Below are 24,733 nucleotides of genomic sequence, written 5' to 3'. Positions count from 1 at the left end.
ATCAAATCAAAATGTTTATAATAAGTAGACTGAAATTTTCCTAGATTAAGGTTTAAAATAAAAAATGGAGGAAATATGTTAACTTCTTTTCTTTTATGTAATTTTTACAACAAAAAAATGACACACATAATACATTGGTCATATTTTTTCTGAACATAACCATCAGCTTTTGTAAATTCAAATTTCATTCTACTCATTCTCATCAAATTCATATTTCATTAACACTTGTTGTATTTCTACCCTGGCCATCCTATTTTTCTTGGGTGGTAGTTTCTCCAATATTTCAACAATACTGTTGCAGAACAAATGATTGCTACTTCTCCAGTCTTGTGTTTGTTGTTTCTGTTCATCTGACTGAGATAATGCATTGACAAGAAGCAAGTCTATTTTATCTTGACGGTCAGATCTCTTTGTTGTACGCTTTGGTGTTTGGTTGGTCAGTATATCTGGACCAGCATGAGCTTTCTTTTTGTTACAACGAGTTTTATAAGTCGACATATCAGGTGTTGATCCCGAAGCAAGTAGTGGAGGTGAAGGTGCAAAGCTGTCATCACTTATACTTCCAGAATCAGTATTAATAATTTCATTAGATAGAGTAATATTGCTAGTTGTTTCTCGATTAGAAACAAAGTCTTTAAGGAAAAGTAGATTCTCAAACAGCTTGCATGATGGTGTTTTAGAAGCACCTGCCCCTGATTTTTCAGCATCTTTTATTTTCTTCAGACATCTCATCATACCATCTCGTAAGTTCTTCCATCTGCGCTTCAAAATATCAGCTAAAAGTAAGGAGTGCATTTGTATTTATTAACTCCTGGCTTTTTAGTCATTTTATACCAGCTGGTAATATTATGCAAAATCAACAAACATAAACTCAAACTTTTAACACAGAAGTTAATGCATGCTTCATGTAATTACTGAAAGACGCCAAGTACTCAAAAACCTATTCACAAGTTTGTGAAACATATCTTGTGGAGTGTTAAATCATTAATCTGCATCTACATTTAGTTATTTACCAATTATGAAGGATTAACAAAGTCATACACACCATTCCTGTTTAATTTGAGAGATATTTCTTTCCAGGCTTGGTTCTTTTTTACTGTGTCTTTATACCCTCTTGATGATGTGTCCCACAGTATTCGGTATCTGTGAACTTCTTCCACCAAATGCTCGTCTAGTTGTTCATCATCGTCCTTTTCTTCCAAATCAAGCTGTTGGGATTCCAGCAAATTTTGTGCTTCCAGTGGTGGAAGACTTGGAGCTATGGTTTGCCCTTGTTCCATTGATACGGGTCGCCTCCACATACCTGATGTACTAGCGACTTGCATGTTTATAAAAGATGAATTGTTAAACTCCGCCATGTTTATCATACATTGCATTGATTGCTTTTGTAGTATGCGGTGTGATTGGTTAATACCAATCACGTGTATCTTTGGACGCGCGACTTCGCCAAGAAAGTAAAAAATTTTTAACTTTCAAAGCGTGCACGCCAGTGTTCAGGCGAAGACGCGCGCTGTCGACAATATTCACACAGCGCATGCTCAAAAATGTTCGCTTCGCCCGCGCGGGCAAAGCGATTGTAATGGAAATTGGCCTTTATGCTCCAACTTGCTCAAAAAGTCATTCAAGCTTCACAAGTCACAACTGTGATGAATACAAAATATTTTGGCATCAGATGACTTTCATAGTGGCCATGCAGCATCGCTTCTGATAGTTTAAAACACCTGGGTAGACAATTTTGGTGATTCGAATGTCATGCAAAACGTTGGCATGGCCGCCATGTATAGTTGCCCGGATGCTGGGGACACGAACATCAAAGGTTCCGACATCGAGTGGCGCTTCTGTATATATCTATTCTGTGGTTGTATCAACCCCAACATCATGATGATAAATTTTATTTTAACTATTGAAGACAGAAAGTGAGAATTAATAATCTTTAACATTTTAATCAAGAAAATATTATCCAAAAAAATTTAATTTCTCAATTCAAATGAACTTATGTCAAAAACGTAAAAGTTTTATTAATTTTCATCACAGTTATTGACATGACGTCATGATGTTCTTACATACGGGAATTGTTGACAGTATATAACATTTTCTGTCTTTAAGGTCATTTTGTACATAATAAAGAAACAAAAATGATATCTCACATTTTTCAACTAATGACCATAAAACTCGACAGCTATGATCTATAACAGGACAGACACACGGAATTGAGCTCACAGAAAATTCTTTGTTTTTAAATGACAAACGAACGGAGAATTTATTTGAATATTTACCTGAATATATTCCTGAATGGGCAAATAAAGAAATTAAGAATGCCCAGTTGAAGCATTGGACGCATTTGAGCAAAAAGAAAAGAAAAAACCCGGTTTTCAAACATTGATTTCCCGGCGGCTCGTGGCCACTCTGTTTTTATCACAATGACGTCATACCCGTGTATCTATAACTGTATAGACAACGGTTAAATGTTATCTATTTGTTAAATAAAAATAACCAAATTATCTAACCATACATTTTTATTAAAAAGTAAATCATCAACATGAAATTTGTTCAGAAATACAATACATAATAATAAGTTTGACAGAGCATCTTACAGTAGTAGTCTAATCTAAAGGATGCCCTGTTTAAATGACAATTCATTTATGAAGATTACAAGTAGAATCTTAGAAAGGAATAAACAAATATTCATGATCAATTAGTATAGAAGCGTTCTTTTCAAATACAAGTCATTTGTGTAATAAAAAGCAATTATAAATCGCTTCAGATTATTGCAAAACATAGATAATATTTTACATTCTTTAATAGCAGGAGGTAAGACATTCCAAGAAATAGTACCGATAAATTTAAAAGATCTTTTGCAAAATTGGTCCAAATTTATTTTTGGTAAATATAGATAATTTCTTAAAGATTGCCTGGTAGAATAAGTATACTTCTTCTGTAGAAAACTATAGTAGGTGGAAACAAGCAACCATCCTTACGACCATCAACGTCTATGTGCAATTGTCTCAACAGCTTTTTGAATTTACTATTAAAGTTTGAGTTGATGTATTTATTCAGGAACATTAAGTTTTAAAAATTGAATACTGTAAATTGAATTGCGAACTATAGCTAAAGTTCCTGTGTTGGAATGCATAGTTATATTAGACAGTGAAGTTATAAATTTAGCGCATACTTCACTACTCTTTAAATCTACAGCAACCAATGACCCATGAAGCCCTACAATGCAATAAGATTTGTATGCGATTAGGTTGGAGTACACATAACATTTCCTGACATTATACAAAAACGTATTCACAACACCATTCTCGTGAAAAGTAATTACATAAAAGTCCACCATATAATCCAGGTCGAAGCAGTCTTTGACTGCTATGGCTGCTTGTTTACTATCACTTATACAGCACTTGAACTCTAGATCATTTACAGTTCTCTGTTGAGATACAAATCGTTCAATGTTAGCTGTTATGGGTAATTTTGCAGGACGCCAAGGTTTCAAGTAAAGTTTATTGTTGTTACTTCTCCATTCCCATAATGTGCATTCTGTTTTGTTTACAGTTAAAATAAGAGAATTATCAGGTGATACAGCTGCTGCTTTAAATTTTGAACTATCGACAGGAAGTCTTTTGTTGTATTGTATCTCACCCTTGGTAATTCTAACAACTTGAACAAACTTTTCTTCGTCAATACAAACTAAGACATCACCAAATGTTAAGATTTCTTTAGGTTTAAATCCAATGTTGACATGCTTTGCTTGAGTAGAATTTAAAAAATTTTCAGATGAAGTTGATATCTTCATAAGATGATCTGAACCATCCCATATCCACAGTAAACCATCCGAGCACCAACATCCTAATGCATCCTTCAGTTGCATTGGTACAGTTTGAATAATAGTGCAACGTTCAATGCTCCAAATATGAATGTTGACGTGGTCACCAACAGCAAAAGCAGCAAAAAAAGATCCATCCGGTGAAAAACAACAACATTTAATTTCAAATTTCTCAAAGATAAGTGAAGGTTTTGAAAGATGATCAGTTTTGAAAATTTTAAGCTTGGATAAATACGTCACAACGTAAAATTCTCTAAACGAGATGGGATGGACTTTTTTATGATTCGTATCAGGACATGAACACCTAACTTGTGGTAAACAAAACTCGATTTCTCCTTGATCGTTGTATTTTGTCAAATGAGTGATTTCAGAAAGCTTTACATTCTGGTTTGTATGATAAAAAATGCAATGACGATAATGGTGTGTTGTCACTAAATGTAAACGTTGTAAATGTATATATTTTCTTGAAAAAATATCGATTGCCTTTGGGAATTGAAAAACATACGAAGTCTCGGCGATTTCTGAATTAAAGAACTCTGAATATTTATCGGTACACTGTAGTTCTTGGTAATCAACAACGCAGCGTCGATCAATTCTTTGCAATGTTAATGAACTCCATGCAGTGAACACATCTACAGGTTTTTTGAAAGCATTATAATCTTTTACATATTCTGCTGTAATAAACAAACCAGAATCTAAGAAAGAGCAACGATTAACGACATCATCTGACTGTAAACATGATAACAAACGTCCATTGCTAACGTCCCACAACTTTATTTTAGTAGATACATCACTAGTTACCAGTCTATTTCCGGTAGGTGAAAAGGAGCAACAACTGATGTTTCCACGTACAAAACGAAGTGATGGAATGGGATAGATGTTATGCTGGGTTATAAATGTGTCTACATAATCCCACTTTTCCAACATTGAATCATCGAGCGCAGTGCCTAGAGTGCATCTTTCTGTAAATTCTGGAAGTTCAAAAATAGATATTTGACCATTTTCATATCCTACAGCAAGAAGTTCTTCATTGGACGACACACAAAGAGATGTAACGTTAGCACCCAAGGAGACAGTCAAATGATGATGGTTTGTCAAATATGTTGAGTCTAAGTCCTCAAACCAAACAAACTTTCCTTGTTTCAATAAATCCCTTGCCAATAATCTTTTTTCGTTACTGCCATGAATTCTGTTGGCAATAAGTTGTAAATAAAGTAAGCTTTCATCAAAGTCATGCCTCGCATATTGCCGTGTCGTAAGCAAATAAATTAGGGCTTCCTCAAGTACATATTTTTTCAAGAAAGTACGTCGTTCGTTAATGACTTCAATTAATTCTGATCTAATGGTATAAATTTTAATGTCTTCCACACCTATTAACCTCGCACAAACCACTTTGATATCTACTGCCCAGCTAAAGTCAACATTTTCGCCACATTTTGACATATGATAGATTCCATTCTTTAAAGCATATTTAATCATAGCAGTGTTCATCTGAACTTTAAAAATGTTCATCGACTTGATGTGTTTAAACACTTTCTCACAAGCATACCATAAGAAGTTATGACCATTTTTTGGATTAACTGTAAACTCATGCTGTTCGTAACCATCTGATTTCAACCAATCAATGAGAGATTTGTGATACACGGTTAAACAATTGTTGTAAACTGGCAAAATTTGAGATAACGGTTCAATGATTTTACTGCGGACTTCAAACTTGATGTCACCAGAAAAACCTAAATAGCTAAACAGTAAAGTTATTGGTAAAAACTCCCGACAGGCAGCCAACAATTCAAGAAATTGCATGAAAGTAGTTTCTGAGATAACAGAATTTACGGGACTTTCTTTCGCTAAATCTTTTACTCTTTTAAATTGCTTTGTGTAAACACCGCTTAAACCACTAGGGACCAATTGATCAATTTTCTCGCCTGTAAGCTCAATATTTTCTTTCTTTAAGCTCAGTTGTGCGTGATACGCATAAAGAAATGATCCTTCACATTTTTCAACTAATGACGATGGAACGTGGCGATATCTCTGCACACGATTGTTCAACTGATGTTCCAAATACTTTTCCAGGTCTTTTTCGTTGTTTTTATCACGAGGAGAAGTTGTAATTTCCACAGGATTCATGTCTTTCAACTCCTTTTGAACAGGAAGTTCTGGACGACTGGTGATGAAGATTTTATCCATTTAGGCAGTCGGCCAAATTCATCAGTAATCAATTCCAACAATTCACTTTTGCCCTCAACTTGACTTTCATCTAAGGCATCAATAACCAAAAGCATTGGTTCATGACCTTCCAATGAATGCAATGGATTATTTAATAAAACAAGGAATTTATCGGTGATCGATTCTTTGGAATTATTTCTCTGTAATTCTTCATTCAGTTTACTTTTAAAATTTGATATTGTATCACACATGCTACTGGCCAATGATTCTATCAATTTTCGAGGATCTCTATAATCTGATCTATTATATCTGCAGAAATGATAAGCAGCAAGTTTCTTCTTTTCAGAATATCGTCGACACAACTCAGCAGCAAACACACTTTTACCAACGCCGGGACCAGCAATTAAAATCATGACATTAGAAGCATTTTCCCTTCTATCGTTAAACCAAGTGTCGAGTTTTTCAAATAACCATTGTCTTGTGCCTTCAAGGTATTTCTTGTTAAGATCTTCTAAAAGACCTTTGAAATTACACTTCGCAAGATTGGAACATGTTTTTCCAAGTAACATTTCTCTTAATTCTATTAAATTGAATTTGGTTGCCAACTCTTGTTTCATTTCTGCTACATCAGCTTTTGTTGACATGCTTTCTTTAATTTTCTCCACTTCATTTTTCATTTCATTAACATTTTTTTTGTTTTCTGCAACATCTTTTCTCAATCCTTCCACATCTTCTGCATTACACCAGTTTTTCAATATATCAATATATTTTACTTCATCAGTACTGAGAGGAGATTTCTTTAATTCATCTATTTCAGTTTGTTGAATACCCAGACCAACCAATGCCTTTGAAATTTCTTGCCACAAGTACTCAAACTCACTGTCATCTACACTAGTTGTTGTTATGTGACCATACACTTTGTTTCGATAAAACTTTATTCTTGCAATATTTGCTGAGATTGAAGAGTCTGAAGAGGAAGGAAGATTATCCCATCCACCATGTGGCGCTGTTAGACCACATATGTTACGTAATAAGACAGTCAATAATGAAATATCACAGTTTTCAAGGTTTGGCAAATCAGTTGATGGGTAAAGAAGGTTCCATTGCTCTTTGTTGATGACGTTTCTTTTTCTTAATGATTCCAATGTACTTTTATTTGAGGGTTTATTAAGTTCATCGCTTAGGTTTGACGAACGAAAATTTATATTAAACTGCAATGTTGTTTTCAAAGCTTGTGTTCCTTTATTTATCAAGAGTTTACTTAAACGAGATCCGTTTGCCTCAATCTTTAATTTATTAGGAGGTAAGTCCATTTTTCAAACTAAAAATGAAGAATGAGTTTTTGCAAAAAGCATCAATATACAATGTGCAAAATTAACACAACATGGAAGGGATTAATAAAAAACAATATTACAAGAAATTTTATAAATAGTCCTTCTCTTTTATATCTTTCGTATAAAAAATTAAAATAAATACGATGTCATCAACAATTTATTTTTCGAAATAATCTTGTTATGACAAACATGATATTTCTTCAATCACTTCAACCTACACACTTGTTTTACTTATTTAAAACTTAGCAAAAACTAATTAGCAGCAATTTTAAAAAACACTTGAGAAAAACGACGATTTTTTTGAAAGCAAACATGTTTCGACATTATCAGAATGCCATCTTCAGTGCAGAATGGTTAGTGTTAAGTAATATGATACGTAATATGATATGAATAAATTAATTACAATGAATAGGATATGATTTAAATTAAATGAGATATGATCTTCGCACTTAGCTGGACAATTTAAGCAATCGTCTCAGGACCTGAAAAAATCAGGTGACTCAACGGGATTCGAACCCATGACCTCTGCGGTGCCGGTGCAGTGCTCTGACCACTGAGCTATGAAGTCACACAGTGGTGAGCAGGTCAATATTGTTGGGCTCATGGGTTCGAATCCCGTTGAGTCACCTGATTTTTTCAGGTCCTGAGACGATTGCTTAAATTGTCCAGCTAAGTGCGAAGATCATATCTCATTAAATTTCAAACACCGCACTGCATAAAACATTCATAGGATATGATAAAATTATAAAATATTTACAAAAAAGGAAAAGAAAAATAAGTATTAAGAACTTATAACAAAAAATATTATTATAAAGTAAATATAGTGTTGTAGTGGTGAACTTGGATATTTAAATCGGGATTAGTTTATTAATGTGTAGAGCTTCCTTGATTTTGAGTGAGAAAGTGGATTGATCAGTGTCGATGATTTTAAAACAGGAAGGTGAGAATTTGTTTTTACATGAAGGAGAGGCTTGAAGATGTTTGTAGATAGTGGAGTTTTTGTCTGTGTGAGTATGTTTCTTTATCCTGGTAGATAATTGGCGAGAAGTTTCAGCAATATAGCGGGAATTACGGGATGTAATTCATGTAAAACAAATTCTCACCTTCCTGTTTTAAAATCATCGACACTGATTAATCCACTTTCTCACTCAAAATCAAGGAAGCTCTACACATTAATAAAACTAATCCCGATTTAAATATCCAAGTTCACCACTACAACACTATATTTACTTTATAATAATATTTTTTGTTATAAGTTCTTAATACTTATTTTTCTTTTCCTTTTTTGTAAATATTTTATAATTTTGTAACTAAATCATATCCTATTCATTGTAATTAATTTATTCATATCATATTACGTATCATATTACTTAACACTAACCATTCTGCACTGAAGATGGCATTCTGAAAATGTCGAAACATGTTTGCTTTCAAAAAAATCGTCGTTTTTCTCAAGTGTTTTTTAGCAAAAACTACTAAAAATATTCTGGAACTGTATTTAAGGATTGTGACGTTTTTCAATCATTTTTTCACAGTATTATTTTAAGACTATTTGTGGTTGTTACCAGTGGCGTAGCAAAGAAAAATAGTAACTCCCGCCACCATCTCGTGCTAAAGGCGCGACCCCCACTATGCTCCCCTGGAAAATTTTGAGCTCCATAGCTTTGGGAACAGCATTTCCTGTAATTTGGAGGGCGAATTATTTGCTGCACAATAAGTTATAAAAACACGTTTTTATTAGCTGCATTCTTAATGTGGCAATTGTCGAAACTGCAACCCATTGAAAAGGTACTAATGGTCGTACTAAAAGGTACTAAAGAAACGTTACGCAAGAGGCAATTGTCCCCTAAAACATAATGAATCAAACTCATCACTGCCCCTGAATAAACAGAAGAAATTTGGATTAGCACAAAAATAACATAGTAAACGATACTTCCTAAAATGCATAGGGAGAGATTGTTCTTAGCATTTTACTTGTTAGTTTACACTTGTTTAGATTGGGGCAGGTAGACAGGAATGGCTTTATTCTTTAGAGTTATGCTTAATTTTCTCAGTGAAGTACCATGTATTATAAGAACTAATATCAAAACACATACTATACCCATCATTTATAAAGAAAGGCCAGCTTCCTGGGTGTTTCTACAAATTTTTCAACCACTTTATTATGCAACACCTCTGAATCCTCTTTTTGTTCAACGATATCTTTGTGAATAGACATTCTACACAAAGAGCTAAGCCGACCTTAACCCATTCTATTCCTCAAATAGCTTTTCACTCTTTTCAAGCAAGAAAACAACCTCTCTACTGAAGCACTAGCCACTGCATGGACACCATTCAATTTTAACAAATTTACCACTTGACGTTAACTCGACTGGAGATTAAATTTGTGTATGTATTTAAGCACCTCATTACTGCACTCTTTCTGAAAGTCCTTGTCGTTGTAAATGAAGGAAAGTTGACTCTCAAAAGTTGGGATGTCAGAAAGAGGACTATATTTATCCTTAAGAAGATTGAAATTATCCCGTGGAACTATGCCCTTTCATGGGGAAAATAGTATAGGATTTACAAGACCTAAAAACTCGAAATGGTTCACTTAACATGCCTTTAATGGAATCAATAATCTCAAAATAAAGCTGTTTGTAATTGTATCTACTATCTGCTCTGTTTGCTGGTGGGCCTACTTTTTCTAGTGCAGATTGATAAAACTCGGTGAAAGCTTGATCTGTGCGAAGTGATACAATAAACAGCTTGAAATTGTCAATCTTGCTTATGCCATAATTAAAATGGGTTTCTCAATTTTGAATTATGGAATACAAAATTGTGGACTGTTCTAAAATCCTGTTTAGAACACACAATAGAAAAAAAGAGAAAGCATTAAAATAATGCTGTAAGCCACTTATTTTACTCAATGACTCATCATCCCACCCAGCTGGTTGTTCAAGAACCCCCTCAAAAATATTTAGAAATTTTTCATAGTTTTTGTACAATACATTGATTAATCTAGAGCGATAATAATATCTTGTTTCACCAGGGGCTAGAAACTCAAGCTTGTTTGATGTGAGAAAAGCTTTTCTCTTTGGGGCATTGCTTGTAAATGTGCTAAATGTACTTATGTTAATGTAAAAGATTTTAATAGGAGAAATTGATGAGGCTGACTGACATAGGACCAGGTTCAATCTATGAGCTGCACAATGAACAAAGTGGCCAAAAGGATACTCTTGTCGAACCAATGCTTGAACAGCATTGATATGGCCAGACATGACATATGTTTGCAAAACCAGTTTTTCTTTAATATCAGAATACTAACCAAATTTATCTTTGACAACTTGTGATATTGTTGTGGCATTTCTGTTCATATTTGCATCCACAAATCCTAATTGCCTCTCAATAATTTACTTGATTTGTCAAACCGAGCAATAACACTTAACTGCTCTTTGGTGGAAACATCAGATGCTTCATCAACCTGTATACTCATAAATGTGCAATCATTTATTTCCTTTCTAATAAGATCATTTTGAAATTCTGGGGAGACTCCATTAAATCTTCTGTCACTAACTATATCAGCTTCTGCTAGTCTACTGTGCATTCGACGCTCAAAGGCAGAATCAAATAAGCAAAATATTCGAGCAACTCTCTATGCTTAACTTTGTTCAAGCTACCTTCGGACTTATCGTGACCTCTAAATGGCAACTCTTGCTTTGAAAAATGCTGCACTTTCTCAGTAACAGTTTTTAAAATTTCTCGATTTTGTCTTAACTTGTCATTGTGACGCTTAATCTCGCTTCTTCTCGCAAAAGACATAAGACAATCAATTCGTTCACTAGCTACATACGTTTTCCATGTCTTTAAAGCAGTCAAATGCGATTTAGATTTTCTCATGTTTCTTAGCATCAGACATAATACTTCGCATATCGTTGTAGCCATTCTTAGTCCATGATGGCGATGTTTTCCGGGAAAACATTAGACATGGCCAACGAAACACTTTCTCTAAGGTTGTACAGTCACACAGCCAGTCCTTCGCCTCTTCTCTAAAATGCTCGTCCCTTATTTTGGATTGTTAAATCAGGAGTAGGCCTTTCGTGAACGATAACATTCTGTTCGACCGACGATCGAGCAGAGAACGGTTTAGGTAATTAGCTATTTCCTATATTAACATCAGTTGAACAAATCGCAGTTGCACTTAAAACCATTGTGTCATACACAAATACAAAGTAGCATTTTCAGAGTAAGGACAATAGAAAATTAATACCGACAATGATCTCTTAATTTGATAATTACTAACCACTGTACTCGTATATTAGAAGGTTGAATAATTACAACCTCCGCCAATTTAAAATAGCGGGAGTTCGACTATAAAAACAGCAGATTTGAGTATGCGCCTAGTACCTTAGCCAACCAGAATTCAAAACTTCTCATATAGAATTGTATTGTATGTTCTGCCCTCTGAAGATAGGCGGAATACGTGGAGAAATCGCGAGAGTATGCATTGAAATGGGTGAGGAAAGGCGGGTGGTAGGTTGCAATACAAATATTGTGATTTTTTGGAATTACGATTACGAACCACCAAATAAAAGCGTGAAAATGAACGAATAAAACATAATATTACAAATTGTTTGTGAAATAATGTGTATCTAATCTCTAAATAGAATATTTATTATTTTTTTGAGAAATTTCTACTCCTGCAGGGCGGGAGTAGCGGGACCGCTAGCTACGCCACTGGCTGTTACGACCGACGATTTTCCGACAAATGTATCTAATGTATGTTTGACATTTGAACTGTAAATGTTTTAAACAACGTAAATAGTTATTTCTTGTGTCTATTGATCATGGTTTCATAAAGAATCATTTATTTTTAAATATATATGAGATATTAATTTATTTAAAGAAACTCAAAAATATCATTGTTTTGCTTTCTCCAAAGATTCACCTGAGTAAACCAAGCCATTTGTCAAATACTTTGATTTTCCTTATTTTAACTATTGTTAATGAAACTTAGAAATAATTTCAAGAGAAAACGAAACGGTTTTTGTAACTTTAAAATTACGGCGTAACTGTTCGGCAACAAAAGAAGCGTTATGAGCGTAATTATAGATCTTATTAGTTTAAAACAAGGCAAGACATCTTGAGATAGTAGTATATAGACTGCCAGTTCTGGCGCACTTCACATTTTGAGAAGAAGTATACACAAATCTAAGCGCCCCAGCCCTAGTTCGCGTACATGGTTCACATAGTAAGCACATAGTAAGCACAAAAATTCGCACGGATAGCAAAGGCCAAACCAAGGAGCCCACCCTAGCGCCCGCGCGGCCGGCCGTCGGGTTCTATTATTTAGTACCCGTCGAGAGGTTTTTCCCTCGAGGACCCAGTCCAACATGCGGAAGTGGGCATCTACTCCCTCCCTCGCAAGCACAACTTGCAGTTGCAGTTCCTCGGGAGCAGCTCGGAGGAAGCGGTGAGGCCACCCCCTGAGATCTCAACTGTTCCTCAAATAGCTTTTCTCGGTGCCTGGGCGAAACAACATGCTTACATAGCCATTCCTCATCCCCGCCGCTGACAGTGACGCTGTCGTCACGCAAGTGGCAAGCGAATTTTATAGCATTGCCATCCAACCACGCGCTAATATACCTCCGACCATTGAAATGCTCTGCTAGATTCATGACGCTCATAGCGCCAGTTTTACATGCCAATCACTCCATACCAGCGACGGTTATTTCATACACACCATGTTATTCAAATACTGGTTTTCCCTCTCTTCATCCTCTCGCAAACAACAGGCTGTATTTAAAAGAGATGTTCACCGCAGTGATTTATTATGATCACAGCTTGGGTCTGTAGCCCCCGGCGTGGGTGGGGGTGACGAAAACTGTCACTCCAAGATGACACAACCGGGGATGCAACACAGTCAATGGCGAACAAAGTTTATGTCTAGCGTGAATCGCCATCCGCCACTTGACGATGAATTTTTTCAGAGCGTCTATGCGCCCGAGCTGAATGCCCTCATTATGCCCGCTCACAAGTGCAGCAACGTTTGCATTAGGCAGCGTAGGATAGAGAGGCGCCGTCGACACCAGAGGTGAAGAAGGAGGCGCGGAGGGCTCGCACGAGGTAATAATGCTCCAATAGCAATGTCACTATAAAACCAACGGTAGCGTCTGTTGAAGAAAACCCTACAACGGCCCCCGCGTCAATTTCTAATGCAGGGTCGAAAACTGTGAAGGCAGAAGCCTGCCCGCGTGGCTTGCGCACTTCGAAAGTTGTCTTCTCGACACCGTTCACCTTCAGCCGGATTGTCGCAACACCGTTTACAGCAGCTGCGATCCCCATGTCAAGCACTCGACTCGGACTGAGAACCGGGTCAAGCGGAGACCATCTGCCGGGGCCCCTCTCCGCCTGCAGAGTAATACGTGTAGGAGGGCAAGACGCCATCATCACAGCTCTATCGGAATGACGATACTCAAGTCGCTTGGCAGCCTGAGCTTGGGTGAGAACGGTCTCAAGCTGCGTACGGGTGTGACGGTCAAAAGCGTATTCTCATGCACAGATCGAGCTCGGTGGATCTTGCTCGGTATCGTATTAGCAGCGAAAGCACGTTAAATCCGTCACAGGAGGTCTCTTTGCTTGGAGCCAAATCTCAACTGCTTGGGTCATACACAAATCTAACGCCATGCTGATACGTAGTATCAGGGGACTCAGGATAAAACACTCTACAGGTACGTCTCCAATTGTATCTAAAAGTGCGCATCGGGTTGAGACTGCCCGCGGGATCGCGTTATAGCGAGTGAGAAGAGAGGTTCCATCACCCCGCCAGAAGACATGGAAGCTCCAACCCAAAGCCTTTTGCAATTTGCCACTGTCCAGATGATAACACCCGTTTTCAGCCCGCTCAATCCAGAGACTCTGAATCTGTATCTTGCCATTCTTCTGATTCGCACCCTCCCCAAACCGCGCCACCACAACGTCCTGTCGTACGAGATGAGGCAGCGTTCCTGTAACAGTTCTCGGTAAACCACCCAAACGGTCATCAACACCACGGTGGTCGAGCTTGCTTACCTTCAGCTGTGCGTCAGTATGAGAGAGAGAGTGCCCTCGGTATCCTCATTCTCAATTTTTGTTTCGTTTCGCACCACTGCATCCTGCATACGAGCAAGCTGCTCCTCCTGATCACTGATCACTGAAGCAGCCGCCGTCTTCTCCCAAGTGGTCGCCCAAAACGCCATGTCCAAGAAACATTCAAACAAGGCCTCGAGCGTTCAATATAGCAAGACAGTTGCTTGTCCCCTGCACCTCGATAATCACGTTGTAGACGTGTAGGGGCTTAAGTACTTCACCGGTCTCCGAACTTCGATGTCGAGATCTCGGAACCACACCTCCAAACTCTGCTGGCTTGATGAGACACACATGGATGTGTGACTACCGTACGAAACTACTACTACTACTTGCTAGTGATGCGGCTTTCGTTAATGAGGAGCGCATTGATAAAGGCTGCATTGCTAGTCATCTTGCCTCTGACGCCTCCAGTATTAAAATGACGATCATAATTTATAAGTTTGCTCTCGTGTGTTTTGGAGTAGGTGTCAAGCAAGGCCGCCAATTCACCGAATCTCTGCCCTGACCCCGGCACCGCAAGAGCATGCTGTTTGATCTCTTGCAACTTCCTCCTCGAATGGCGAAACAGGGATGGCCGAAGTCGACTACGGCATTAGCGACCACCTCAAAGTGATATCTGCTGAGAAACTGTTGGTTTACTTTATTCGCAAGCACGCGATAGTCAGCCACGATGGAAAGACAATTATTCTGATCCGCCTGAGGCTCCCTGAGATTTGCTTCAAACCCTTGAGGGTTTTCCGTTAACAATTGTACCAGCTGCGCAAGCGGAGTGAAATAGTTGCTTTTGAGAAAGGCCTCGGGGATGTTCTGGCCCACCAGAAAGAGGCCAAAGACAAGCAGCAGCAAGCGATCAAACTCCCCCTCTTACCGAGTCTGGAGAGAAGGCGCGGTTGTAGCGACCGCCGGGAGTTGGTTTTTCAAACGGACATCAGCAACGCTGTCACGAACTTGGCCTGTATCTTCAGAATAGTTCAGCAACCTGGATTTGACCGCGCTCAGGACCGACTCTTAATTGAGAAGCTCAGGGTGGCCCTCGAACAAGGCATTGAGCTCTTTTACGCTTGGGTGTTTTTTTAGCTCCAGCAAGCTCAACTTAGGAAGGGGATGGGTTGGTATATACTGCAATGCTTTACGCAGGAAGGAGATTAAATCCTGGTGGCGATTTGTTACTCCAGCCTCCTTTGCTCCGGCCCCATCGGGGAGATAACCCAAGACCTCCATAAAGGACTTAGCGCGTTTGATAATTTGCTCGGGTTGCTTCTCGATAAACTGGAGGACAGCCGCGTCTTTTAGGATGAGGAAGGCCGACAGATAACCTTCCGCCACCCACTCAAGTCGCCGTGGGAGACCATCGACGATTCGGACTCTAATAAGTTCCTTTTTCTTCAGGAATCTGGTGATATCCCTGCCGAACTTCTTTCTCTAATTCTTGGTCGAATTTTTCTCAATTAAAAAAGCTGCAAAGCTGCTAGAAAGCTTAAAAAACTTTCTGGTAATGACAAAGATAGCAAAGCTTTCACTGAAAGTCCATAGCAATAGATTTTTCGTCGCAATAATAGGCGAATCGCTGATTGGTGCAGTCCATAGCGAGGATCGGGCGCTCGCAGCGGGTCAAGAGTTTCTCGTACAGTTTGAAGATGAGAGCCGGTTTATTGCTCGTGCCGCCGAAGAGCGTATTAAGAAACCACTTCACGTTCAAATTATCCGTGAATCGGAAGAGATAGAGAAAGTTTGTGTTAACCTTCATGTCCTTTATGTTGTCGATGCCCTGGGAGAGGAAGAAGACGTTCAATTTCAGATGATGGCTATACATCGTAAAGAACTTATAGAGGCATTCCCTCTGTGTTCCGCATTTGAGATTCATGACGCGGATGTCGTCGATGATGACGTAGGACTCCGGTTCTATTCTCGTATCCTCGATCGATTCAGGCATGACGGAATAATGCTACAAGACTGTGTTAGGTTTGATATATTGATCATCGGAGGTGTTCGAAATGACGTACAGCCTTTCGGACGAACGTGAGCAAGGAGCCGTTTCATGAAGAAGCTCTTGCCCATATTGCTGTGACCCAAGAGCAAAATATTTTGCCCCCTACATTTTGAGTGAAGGCAGAAGCTCGTCCAACCATCTTTTTTTTGTGAAATTCGAGCCCGGGGATAGCGGGGTATTCGCCACCACCAGTGCTAGTATCGCGCGCGATAACACTTGGAAGAACAGGAAGCGCGGGCGCCTGTGGTTGTGTCGGGACGACTGAACCGGGGGCGAGGAATGACAGCCGAAAATCCATTTCGGAAAGATATGCACCGCTCTAAATGCTTAACGAATGGCCGATGTGGGCGCTCGTTGGGGTAGAGGACGCTGCCCGCAAGGCCTGGGAGATGCTGTTGCTGATAGGGTGATGGAAACGTGAAGCCGCCGCGGGCGCCGAAGCAGGGACATTGGGTTCCAAACTTGTGGCTGACGATTTCAAAATGGAAAAAGCCCTTGATTTTGCACGATTCGCTGCTCTCTTGCCCGTGCTCTTTGCAGCATCCAGGAGCGTGCTCTTGAATTCATCCAAACCGCTATTCTTCGCTCGCCCCGTGGACTTCCGTCGTGTGCCTGCAGTTCTTCTAGGCACTGCGTGCTTTGACGACCTGTCTTCCGTCTTGTTACCAACCTTGGCGCTGCGCGTGTTCTTCGAACTGTTCCCGTCGTCTTGCGAGTCTTTCCAGCCCTCGATCTTTTTTGCACCACCTGTCGTCTGCTCCTTGGATGGCACATATTCCACGCGGTAGTCGTCGGAGGGGTGAGACATGTTGCCGTTAAGAATACCCGCGCCGAAGATACTGTCAATGACGTTTTCCCCAGTGAGCTGAGCGCACCGAGGGCGAAGGGGATAGCGGCATTCTTCACGTAAGGGGCCATACTGGCGGCGGCTTCCAACAGCCTCCCGCTGTGCTCCCAAAAGCCTCCTCTCGAGCGTGACATCGAGCGTCTCCTGAAGGCCGAGCGAGCCCAAGGACGGTTCGTTGTAGTCTGTAGCTACGACAGCCTACCACATCTCCACAATGGGCAGTTTTGCATCAGCAACGCAGACAACCTCTACCCTCTCCCTGATCCGGTCGAAGGGGGGCACCACTGGCTAACTGTTTGTTGTACTGGAACACATGTGCTTGTCTTCGATAGCTTTGGACGTGCGCTCGCTGAAATAGAGGAAGCATATACAGAGCTCCAGCTGCGCAAATATTTTCTGGAGGCCTTTCCCGAGCGGGTCATGGTTACGAATACGTTTGCAATGCAGATTCGAGCAACGGCTGTCTGTGGGCGCCCTGCTGTCCTGGAGGGCGGCTGTTTATAGAAGAGTGTTCTGTAGAGGGGCTTTTAAAAAGATTAAGGGGGTGTTCGGCGAAGATTCTCTTTCCAATTATCAGAAGGTGCTCGACCTTGTGCCTCTGACTATTCGCGGTGGTCCAGACGATTTCGAAGCTGAAGAGAAGTCGCCCACGACATGTAGTGTCAAAGCCGTCCTCCCGGCAAAGCATGGTCGCGTTTCTACGGACGGAAGCGTTGAGGAACGTCTCGCAGAGGTCTACTACACTCCTGAAGGGTACTGGCGTGGCCGTTCTGCTAACCCAAAGCTGGCTAAAGAGGCTGGCGTTGGCGAGGATGTGGCTCATGAATGGCTAACAAAACAGGCCATCTGTCAGATCTACTTGCCTGCACTTGAGTGAAGTGCTACTCCCCGACCTCGAGGGTGGCAAACGGCGTAGGGTAACCGATCTTTTCTGCAGTGTAACCTCCCAACAGGTCGAGTGGGCTGTAGTTGAGGGCGGGAAGCCCGTGTTGTATTATTTGAGCGATTGGCCCAAACGTGCGATAATGAGCGAGGAGCTTCAAGTGGTGCCCTTTGGTACCGAAATACCGCCGGCTTAGTCGATGTTGTCCTGTCACGCTTTTATTCGCTGTTGCGTTTTTTATTTGCTATCACGTTTTTTATTTGCTGTCACGTTTTTATGAAAGCGAAGCTTTCACTGTCACGCTTGCTCTGGTACTACATGCACGAAGTTTTGCACTTAGCCGTGGAGCAGCTCTTCTACGAAGACATTTATTTCTTCGCCTGTGGCACCGGCTTCCCTATGCCCATAACCTAGGGTAGAGATCCCATCGGCCGCGATCCAGCGCTTCGTGTCCAGCGGGCTCAACGATGTCTTGATGACATGCTCGCCGAAGATCTGATGCCCGCGACTGCGCAGCATATCCATACCGTGGTGGAAGCGCTTTCCTTCGTTATGCCTCTTTGTATTGGGCAGAACTGATATGCTTTTTAACACTTTTGGCCTTTCTAACACCTTCGACTTTCAGGATAGAGTATATCTTTGGCCTGAGTTCCACAAACTCGGCGATAGGTGCCCCCGCGCACTCGTCCTTCATTTTCCCCAGCACCTTCTTTTTGGCTGTGCTGGACAGGGGATGGGCTTTGGGATAGTTGCTGGTGTCGTACTGACCGGCGTTGCGTCTCATGTCGGCGTATGCATCCTCAGTTTGGATCTCCAGCACAAGGCTGTAGGTGTTGGTGTAAACGAGCTCTGCTGACGACCCGTACTGCACCTTGAGATGGTTGTAGTAACAGTCATACATCAGGTGCTTCGAGAGGTCGAGAATGCTCATGCCCACGAAGACAAGCCACTTGAGCAGCAGACTGATTTTATTCATGTGAGAAGCTGCGAGGTCTACTGCATCGCCAAAGATGAGATGCCGATTGAATGTTGGCTTGGCAATAAGTTTTCGGAGTCTCTCAGTCACGCTTGGTCGGAGCAGCTTCACATTAACACGCTTTCGGAGGTTCTCCATCGTCTTGACGAAGACGCTGTTGATCAGCAGCTTGTAGGGGTTGACTTCAAAGTCACTTTTTGCCTTCTTCCAGAGTTCGGTGTTTTTCCAGATGTAGGGCTCCATCCATGGGCTTTGATCGAAGCGGAGCGCCCTTTGCATCTTTTTCAGGCGCATGCCAAGCTGCAGATAGAGCTGCAGATTCTAGTAGTGCAGGACGTATCGGGTCTTGTGGCGAAGAGTAGGGACCAGCTTTTTGACCTCGTGAGACGCACTCTTATACCAATCATTAAGGATATTTTGCTGGTAATCCAACATCCACGCAAGGTCGACCTTCAGGCGTTCTGGTGCCAACGGATATGCATTGTGCTTGTCATGCAGCTCTTCTGGGTACTCCAGATGGACTTCGAGAATGTAGCCCTTCTCTGCATCCACAGACTGGTCGAGGGCCGCCTTTGCATCCTCTTGGTCGACCCAATCGAATGCGCCTGTCAGTAGTGACTGCGACATTGCTCAGCCGTATAGGTTATTGGCTTCGTAGTACTGGATCCAACTTGGGGGCTTCCCTGGATCGTAGTCTGAAACCTTAGGGTTGTTGGCCTTGCCGAAGCAACTGCTGGTCATGCTGATGCCACCGCGCAGGCCCTTCTCAATGAAGAGATGCATATCTATGTCAGTGACCAGCTGGAGCTCCACCCCCGTGTGCTTAAGGAGAGCGTGATCTGCTTTGTCCGGAACAATGGTGCTTGAAGCACTTCAGTACCATTTGTTTCATCTTTTCGAAGCGCAACCTCTACAGCCAACTGGAACTTAACTCCTCGTAGAGCTTGTAGCTCCTCGACGAGTTTGCGTTTGATGTAGGGCTGGGGATAGGCGGAGTGATATTTCTTGGCGTGGGCGGTAAAAGAGCCATAAGAGTGGCGTTCAGCGCGTGTCCGCTGATTACACCTTGGTCATATAGTTGCAGAAGTTTATTAACAGTATCTACCTCGAGTGTAGCAAATATCGTTGGTATGCATTAGGGGAGATATTTTTCTAAATCAAAATTAATTCTAAATGGCGAAATTGATTCGGCGAGTACGCAAGCAAACCTTTTTCTTGCTTGTTTCCGTTTATAAACTTTCTGTTTTTGTTCCAACCCCACACTTACGACATGGTTGTGGAAGTCGCTTGCCTTCCCTTCATATGAAATCCGCAGTATTCACCCATGCAGCTTAGTCAACATGTCGTGAGCTTTCCGGATAATAACCACGCACACTTATTCATGGCTTTCGAATGTTTGGATATACAATATGTGACAATTTATGTCTAAATAAATAATAGACACCCGACGGCCGGCTACGCAGGCGCTGGGGTTGGCCGCCCGTCTTTGGCTCCTGCAGTTGTCCTGAGTTTGGTCTTTGCGTTATCCGGTGCGATTTTTTTGCCGACCTATGTGCTTACTGTGTGCTTACTATGTATGCGAACCACGTACGCGAACTAGAGCTGGAGCTCTTAGATTTGTGTATACTCCTTCTCAAACTGCGAAGTGCGCCAGAACTGGTACGATTTTTTTTCGGGAGCCATGTATACACAGTACTTCGTACTGTGTATACGAACTAGGGCTGCGGCGCTCAGATTTACGTATGCAGCCTGCCAGGCCAGAACCGCTAGTCTCTATACTGCTTATTATGACATGGCATCTGTGAATGTCAAGCGCATCACTTACTCAGAATTATTTATTATCAAACCTTTTCTTCGTGTAAGAGCCTTAATTTTTATAGTGGATAATTTGAAGCAAAAAAATGAAACATACTTTCCAATCGTGGTAATAACTATAGCTTTAAAAGTCACTTATAGAATTATTCAAACGATTTTTATTTGGAATGGAAATAAACATTGATTTGTTTATAGTGATACTTCATACTACGCAATGCTTCGGTATAAAATTTGTTAAGTTAGAAATGTAAATACAAAATCTTGGTTAACTTACGTAAAATTACCTTTGATTTAGAAATAAGACTTCATATACGACGATCGTGTAGACAAAATTATGCTTGCTTTAGCTCTTTACATGTTACGTACCTAACAAAAGATGAGAAATTTAATATAAAAAACGCGACTACATACATATCAGTTAAAAAATGGTGATCATAGTTCATACATTATTAAAACATCAACTTTTTATCCATTTGTGTTTTGTTACATAAACACATTTAAATAACAAACGAAGATGAAGAGTGAGTCACAATCTCCTTCAACAAACAGTTTTATTCTGTAACTAAGTATACATCACTGATTAAAAGCAATTGTTATAAAACAAAAATACATAAACAAGAATCTCATGAAGAGTACATATTTAACAATGAGATTAGTCAAATTCCAAATGAGTTCTGTTAAACGTTATAAAGTTTCACAAGTTTTAACTCAGGAATAGAGAATCACCTATCTAAGACAGGATTTGAATGCCAATGATTAAGACACGATTTTTGAAACTGTTAACGTTCTTAAATACATTCTTCCCGTGTTCAACATTTGCTTATTTTGCTAATTTCCTTACTTTCAAAATAAATGCTTTGTTTAATACAATCATCAACCTTTTTCAAGACACACAGTGTTTAATCAAAAGTGGCGTCGGCAAAGAAGGGAGGTGATGCATAATTGGACATGTCCCCTCTACATAAATTTTCACGTACTCCTTTTTTCTATAGACAAGTAGAGTTTGTATAACTCCTGCAGCATAAAAGTTCTTGCACCTGCATGCAACGTTTGGTATTATTGATAGTAGATGTCAACTAGATACATACAGAAAATGTACTTAGAATTAGATAGGAAATGAACAAACAACAAACAAAACAACAGAATATAAGTAAAGTATTATTAACAATTGTTCACGTTTATATCCAGATCGCAATAATTCGTATATTTTCGATAAAAAGTTAGAAGTAGTACTAGATTACGCGTTCGTAAGTCTTTTTTCTTTACCTCTGAAGATGACTACCGCTAAGGTTGTCGAAACGTCAGTCAACAACAACAAACACAGTCCTTCTCTAGATTATACCAACCTGGACGATTGACATTTACAAACATGTAACTATACTCCCGTGTTCAAACCATCTACTTTATTCGTAAGTTTACATTAACAACAATATTGTTTCTTGGAGACTGGCACTAGTGTTAGTTACAGTTTACAAAAAAATATTCAGCATCTTACATATAGAAAATTTTCTCATGTTATTCTGCCTCCGACCCCATACTTTTAAACAGCTTTTACTGTTCCTTAACCATGCAGCGTATGGTCATTTTTTAAAAAGTTGGTATATCAACTTAGATATGATTTCTCGTGCATGTTTATTCATACTTCATCTTGAGCTTTCTTTAGATAATTTGTTATGTCGGTAATGTAGACATAAGATCTCGCTTTATTTTTGTAAAAATACCTTTGTTTTACAAGTAAGACTTCATATATGACAAACTCGTCGACCAAACTATGCTTGCTTTAGTTCTTTACATGTCACATACTCAACAAGCGGATGAGAGGTTTAATTTAAACAACGCGAGCACATACATATCAGATTAAAAATGGTGATCCTAATTCATACGTTATTGTAACATCAATCTTTTATCCATGTAAGTTTAGTTACATAAACGCTTTTAAATAACGAACGAAGATGAAAAGTAAGTCAGGATCTACTTCAACAAACAGTATTAAAACACATCAACACATAAGTCAGTTCATATTACAAAAAATCTTTGTTATTAAATAAAACTTTGCAAGTCATGAGTGCATTTTAACATCAGCTACAAAAAATTGTAATTAATTATATGTTCAATAAAAAACAATGTAGATACAACAGTAAAGGATGCAATAACAGTAAACCTTCAAATGTTATACAAACACGATGAAAACTATAATTTTAAAAGCACATTGTATTGCATGAATCAACATTTCACAAAAATAGATTCGGTCGCGTTCTTCCTTTGTGTGTAAATACTTTCTTCCTATGTTTAACATTTGCTTATTTTTCAAATTTTCTTATTTTTAAAAGAAATGGTTTATTGTATACAACTATCAACATTTTGCTCTCTACACAGAGATTAGTCAAAAGTGGCGTCAGCAAAAAAGGGAGGTGATGCATCATTGGACATCATTGGCCCCTCCCAACATAAATATTTACAAGTCCCCCTTTTTCCATAGACAAGTATAGTTTAGAAAGAAAATGTCAGCGTCTTACATGTAGAAAATGTTCTCATGTTATTCTGCCTTCCCCATAGTTTTGAAGACGTTTTCTTGTTCTTTACCATGCAGCTTATTGTCAATAGTTAGAAAGTTGGTATATCAATTTAAATTTGATTTCTCTTGAATGTTTAGTAATACATTATCAAGATGCTTCAGTAGCAAATTTTTTATGTAAAATTAGGAATATAGTTTTAGAATCTCACTTTACTGTCAACAAACCATCTTCGTTTTAGAAATAAGACTACATATTTTGACGACCGTATCGACAAAATTATGATTGCTTTAGTTCTTTACAAGTCACATACTTTAGAAAGATGAGAGATTTAATATAAACAACGCAACCACATACATATCAGTTTCAAAATGGTGATCATAATTCATATCTAATTGTAGCATCAATCTTTTATCCATGTAAGTTTTATTACATAAACACTTTTAAATAACGAACAAAGATGAAAAGTGAGTCAGGTTCTCCTTCAACAAACAGTATTAAAACACATTAATGACATCTATGTAGAACATTCTAGTTATATAACTAAGTATACATAACTGACTAAAAAGAATTGTTATAGAAATAAAAATACATAAATAAGAACCTCATGCAGGGTACATACTAACATTGAGATTAGTCAAATTCCAAGGGACTACTGCTAAATCTTATAAAGTTTAACAAGTTTTAACGTAGGAATAGAGAATCACTTATCTAAGACAGAATTTGAATGTCAATGATTAGGACACGATTTGTGAAACTGTTAATGGATTTCTTCCCTTCATTAATCAAAAATTCCATACATGTACATTCTTGCATAAGTCAGTTCATATTATAAAAAGTCTTTGTTATTAAATAAAACTTTGTAAGTCATGAGTACATTTTTAACATCAGCTACAAAAAATTGTAATTTTTTATATGTTCAATAAAGACATTGTAGATACAACAGTAAAGGTGCAGTGAAAGACGACCCTGTGAACAAAATTATGCTTTCTCTACTTCTTTACATGTCACATACTCAACAAACGGTAGAAATATTTAATATAAACAACGCGACCACATACATATCAGTTAAAAATGGTGATCATAGTTCATACCTTATTGTAACATCAATCTTTTATCCCTGTAATTTTTGTTACATAAACACATTTAAATAGCAAACGAAGATGAAGAGTGAGTCAGGATCTCCTTTAACAAACAGTATTAAAACACATTAATGACGTCTATGTAGAACATTCTAGTTATATAACTAAGTATACATCACTGACTAAAAACAATTGTT

The 24,733-nt window shown here is 39.1% G+C and overlaps 2 protein-coding genes across 15 annotated transcripts in view; both read right to left on the bottom strand.

Annotated features, from left to right (window-relative positions):
• Positions 1–153: 153 nt before the first annotated feature.
• LOC124451418 lies at positions 154–1,360 on the bottom strand. The gene is made up of 2 exons (XM_047002036.1): positions 1,046–1,360; positions 154–776 (listed from the first exon to the last, which is right to left on the bottom strand). Exons 1-2 carry the CDS (start codon positions 1,356–1,358, stop codon positions 190–192), a joined length of 900 nt encoding a protein of 299 aa, XP_046857992.1. The 5' UTR covers positions 1,359–1,360; the 3' UTR covers positions 154–189.
• Positions 1,361–2,759: 1,399 nt separating this feature from the next.
• Positions 2,760–24,733, bottom strand: part of LOC124451417 — a 115,155-nt gene continuing 93,181 nt past the window's right edge. For 7 of the 14 annotated variants that reach the window (XM_047002029.1, XM_047002021.1, XM_047002026.1 and 4 more), the window contains 2 exons: positions 21,226–21,307; positions 2,760–7,310 (listed from right to left, as the gene is read on the bottom strand). In XM_047002029.1, the coding sequence (XP_046857985.1) occupies positions 3,050–6,010 (2,961 nt within the window). In that variant the 5' untranslated portion in view covers positions 6,011–7,310; positions 21,226–21,307 and the 3' untranslated portion in view covers positions 2,760–3,049. Of the gene's footprint in view, positions 7,311–21,215; positions 21,308–22,662; positions 22,850–24,548; positions 24,592–24,733 lie in introns of those variants that run through there. The other 7 variants (XM_047002032.1, XM_047002023.1, XM_047002028.1 and 4 more) reach the window with 4 other exon arrangements.

Source organism: Xenia sp. Carnegie-2017, unplaced genomic scaffold, assembly GCF_021976095.1.
Source record: "Xenia sp. Carnegie-2017 unplaced genomic scaffold, XeniaSp_v1 HiC_scaffold_24, whole genome shotgun sequence".
In the NCBI taxonomy this organism is placed as follows: domain Eukaryota; kingdom Metazoa; phylum Cnidaria; class Anthozoa; order Malacalcyonacea; family Xeniidae; genus Xenia; species Xenia sp. Carnegie-2017.
This window is presented reverse-complemented; position numbering and strand designations above follow the sequence as displayed.

What these genes read in the sequence shown, in the direction of transcription:
- LOC124451418 (XM_047002036.1), bottom strand. Translation starts at nt 1,358, where the DNA reads ATGGCGGAGTTTAACAATTCATCTTTTATAAACATGCAAGTCGCTAGT. An exon ending in TCTCAAATTAAACAGGAATG is followed by an intron (nt 777 to 1,045) that starts GTGTGTATGACT and finishes CCTTACTTTTAG; the next exon opens with CTGATATTTTGAAGCGCAGA.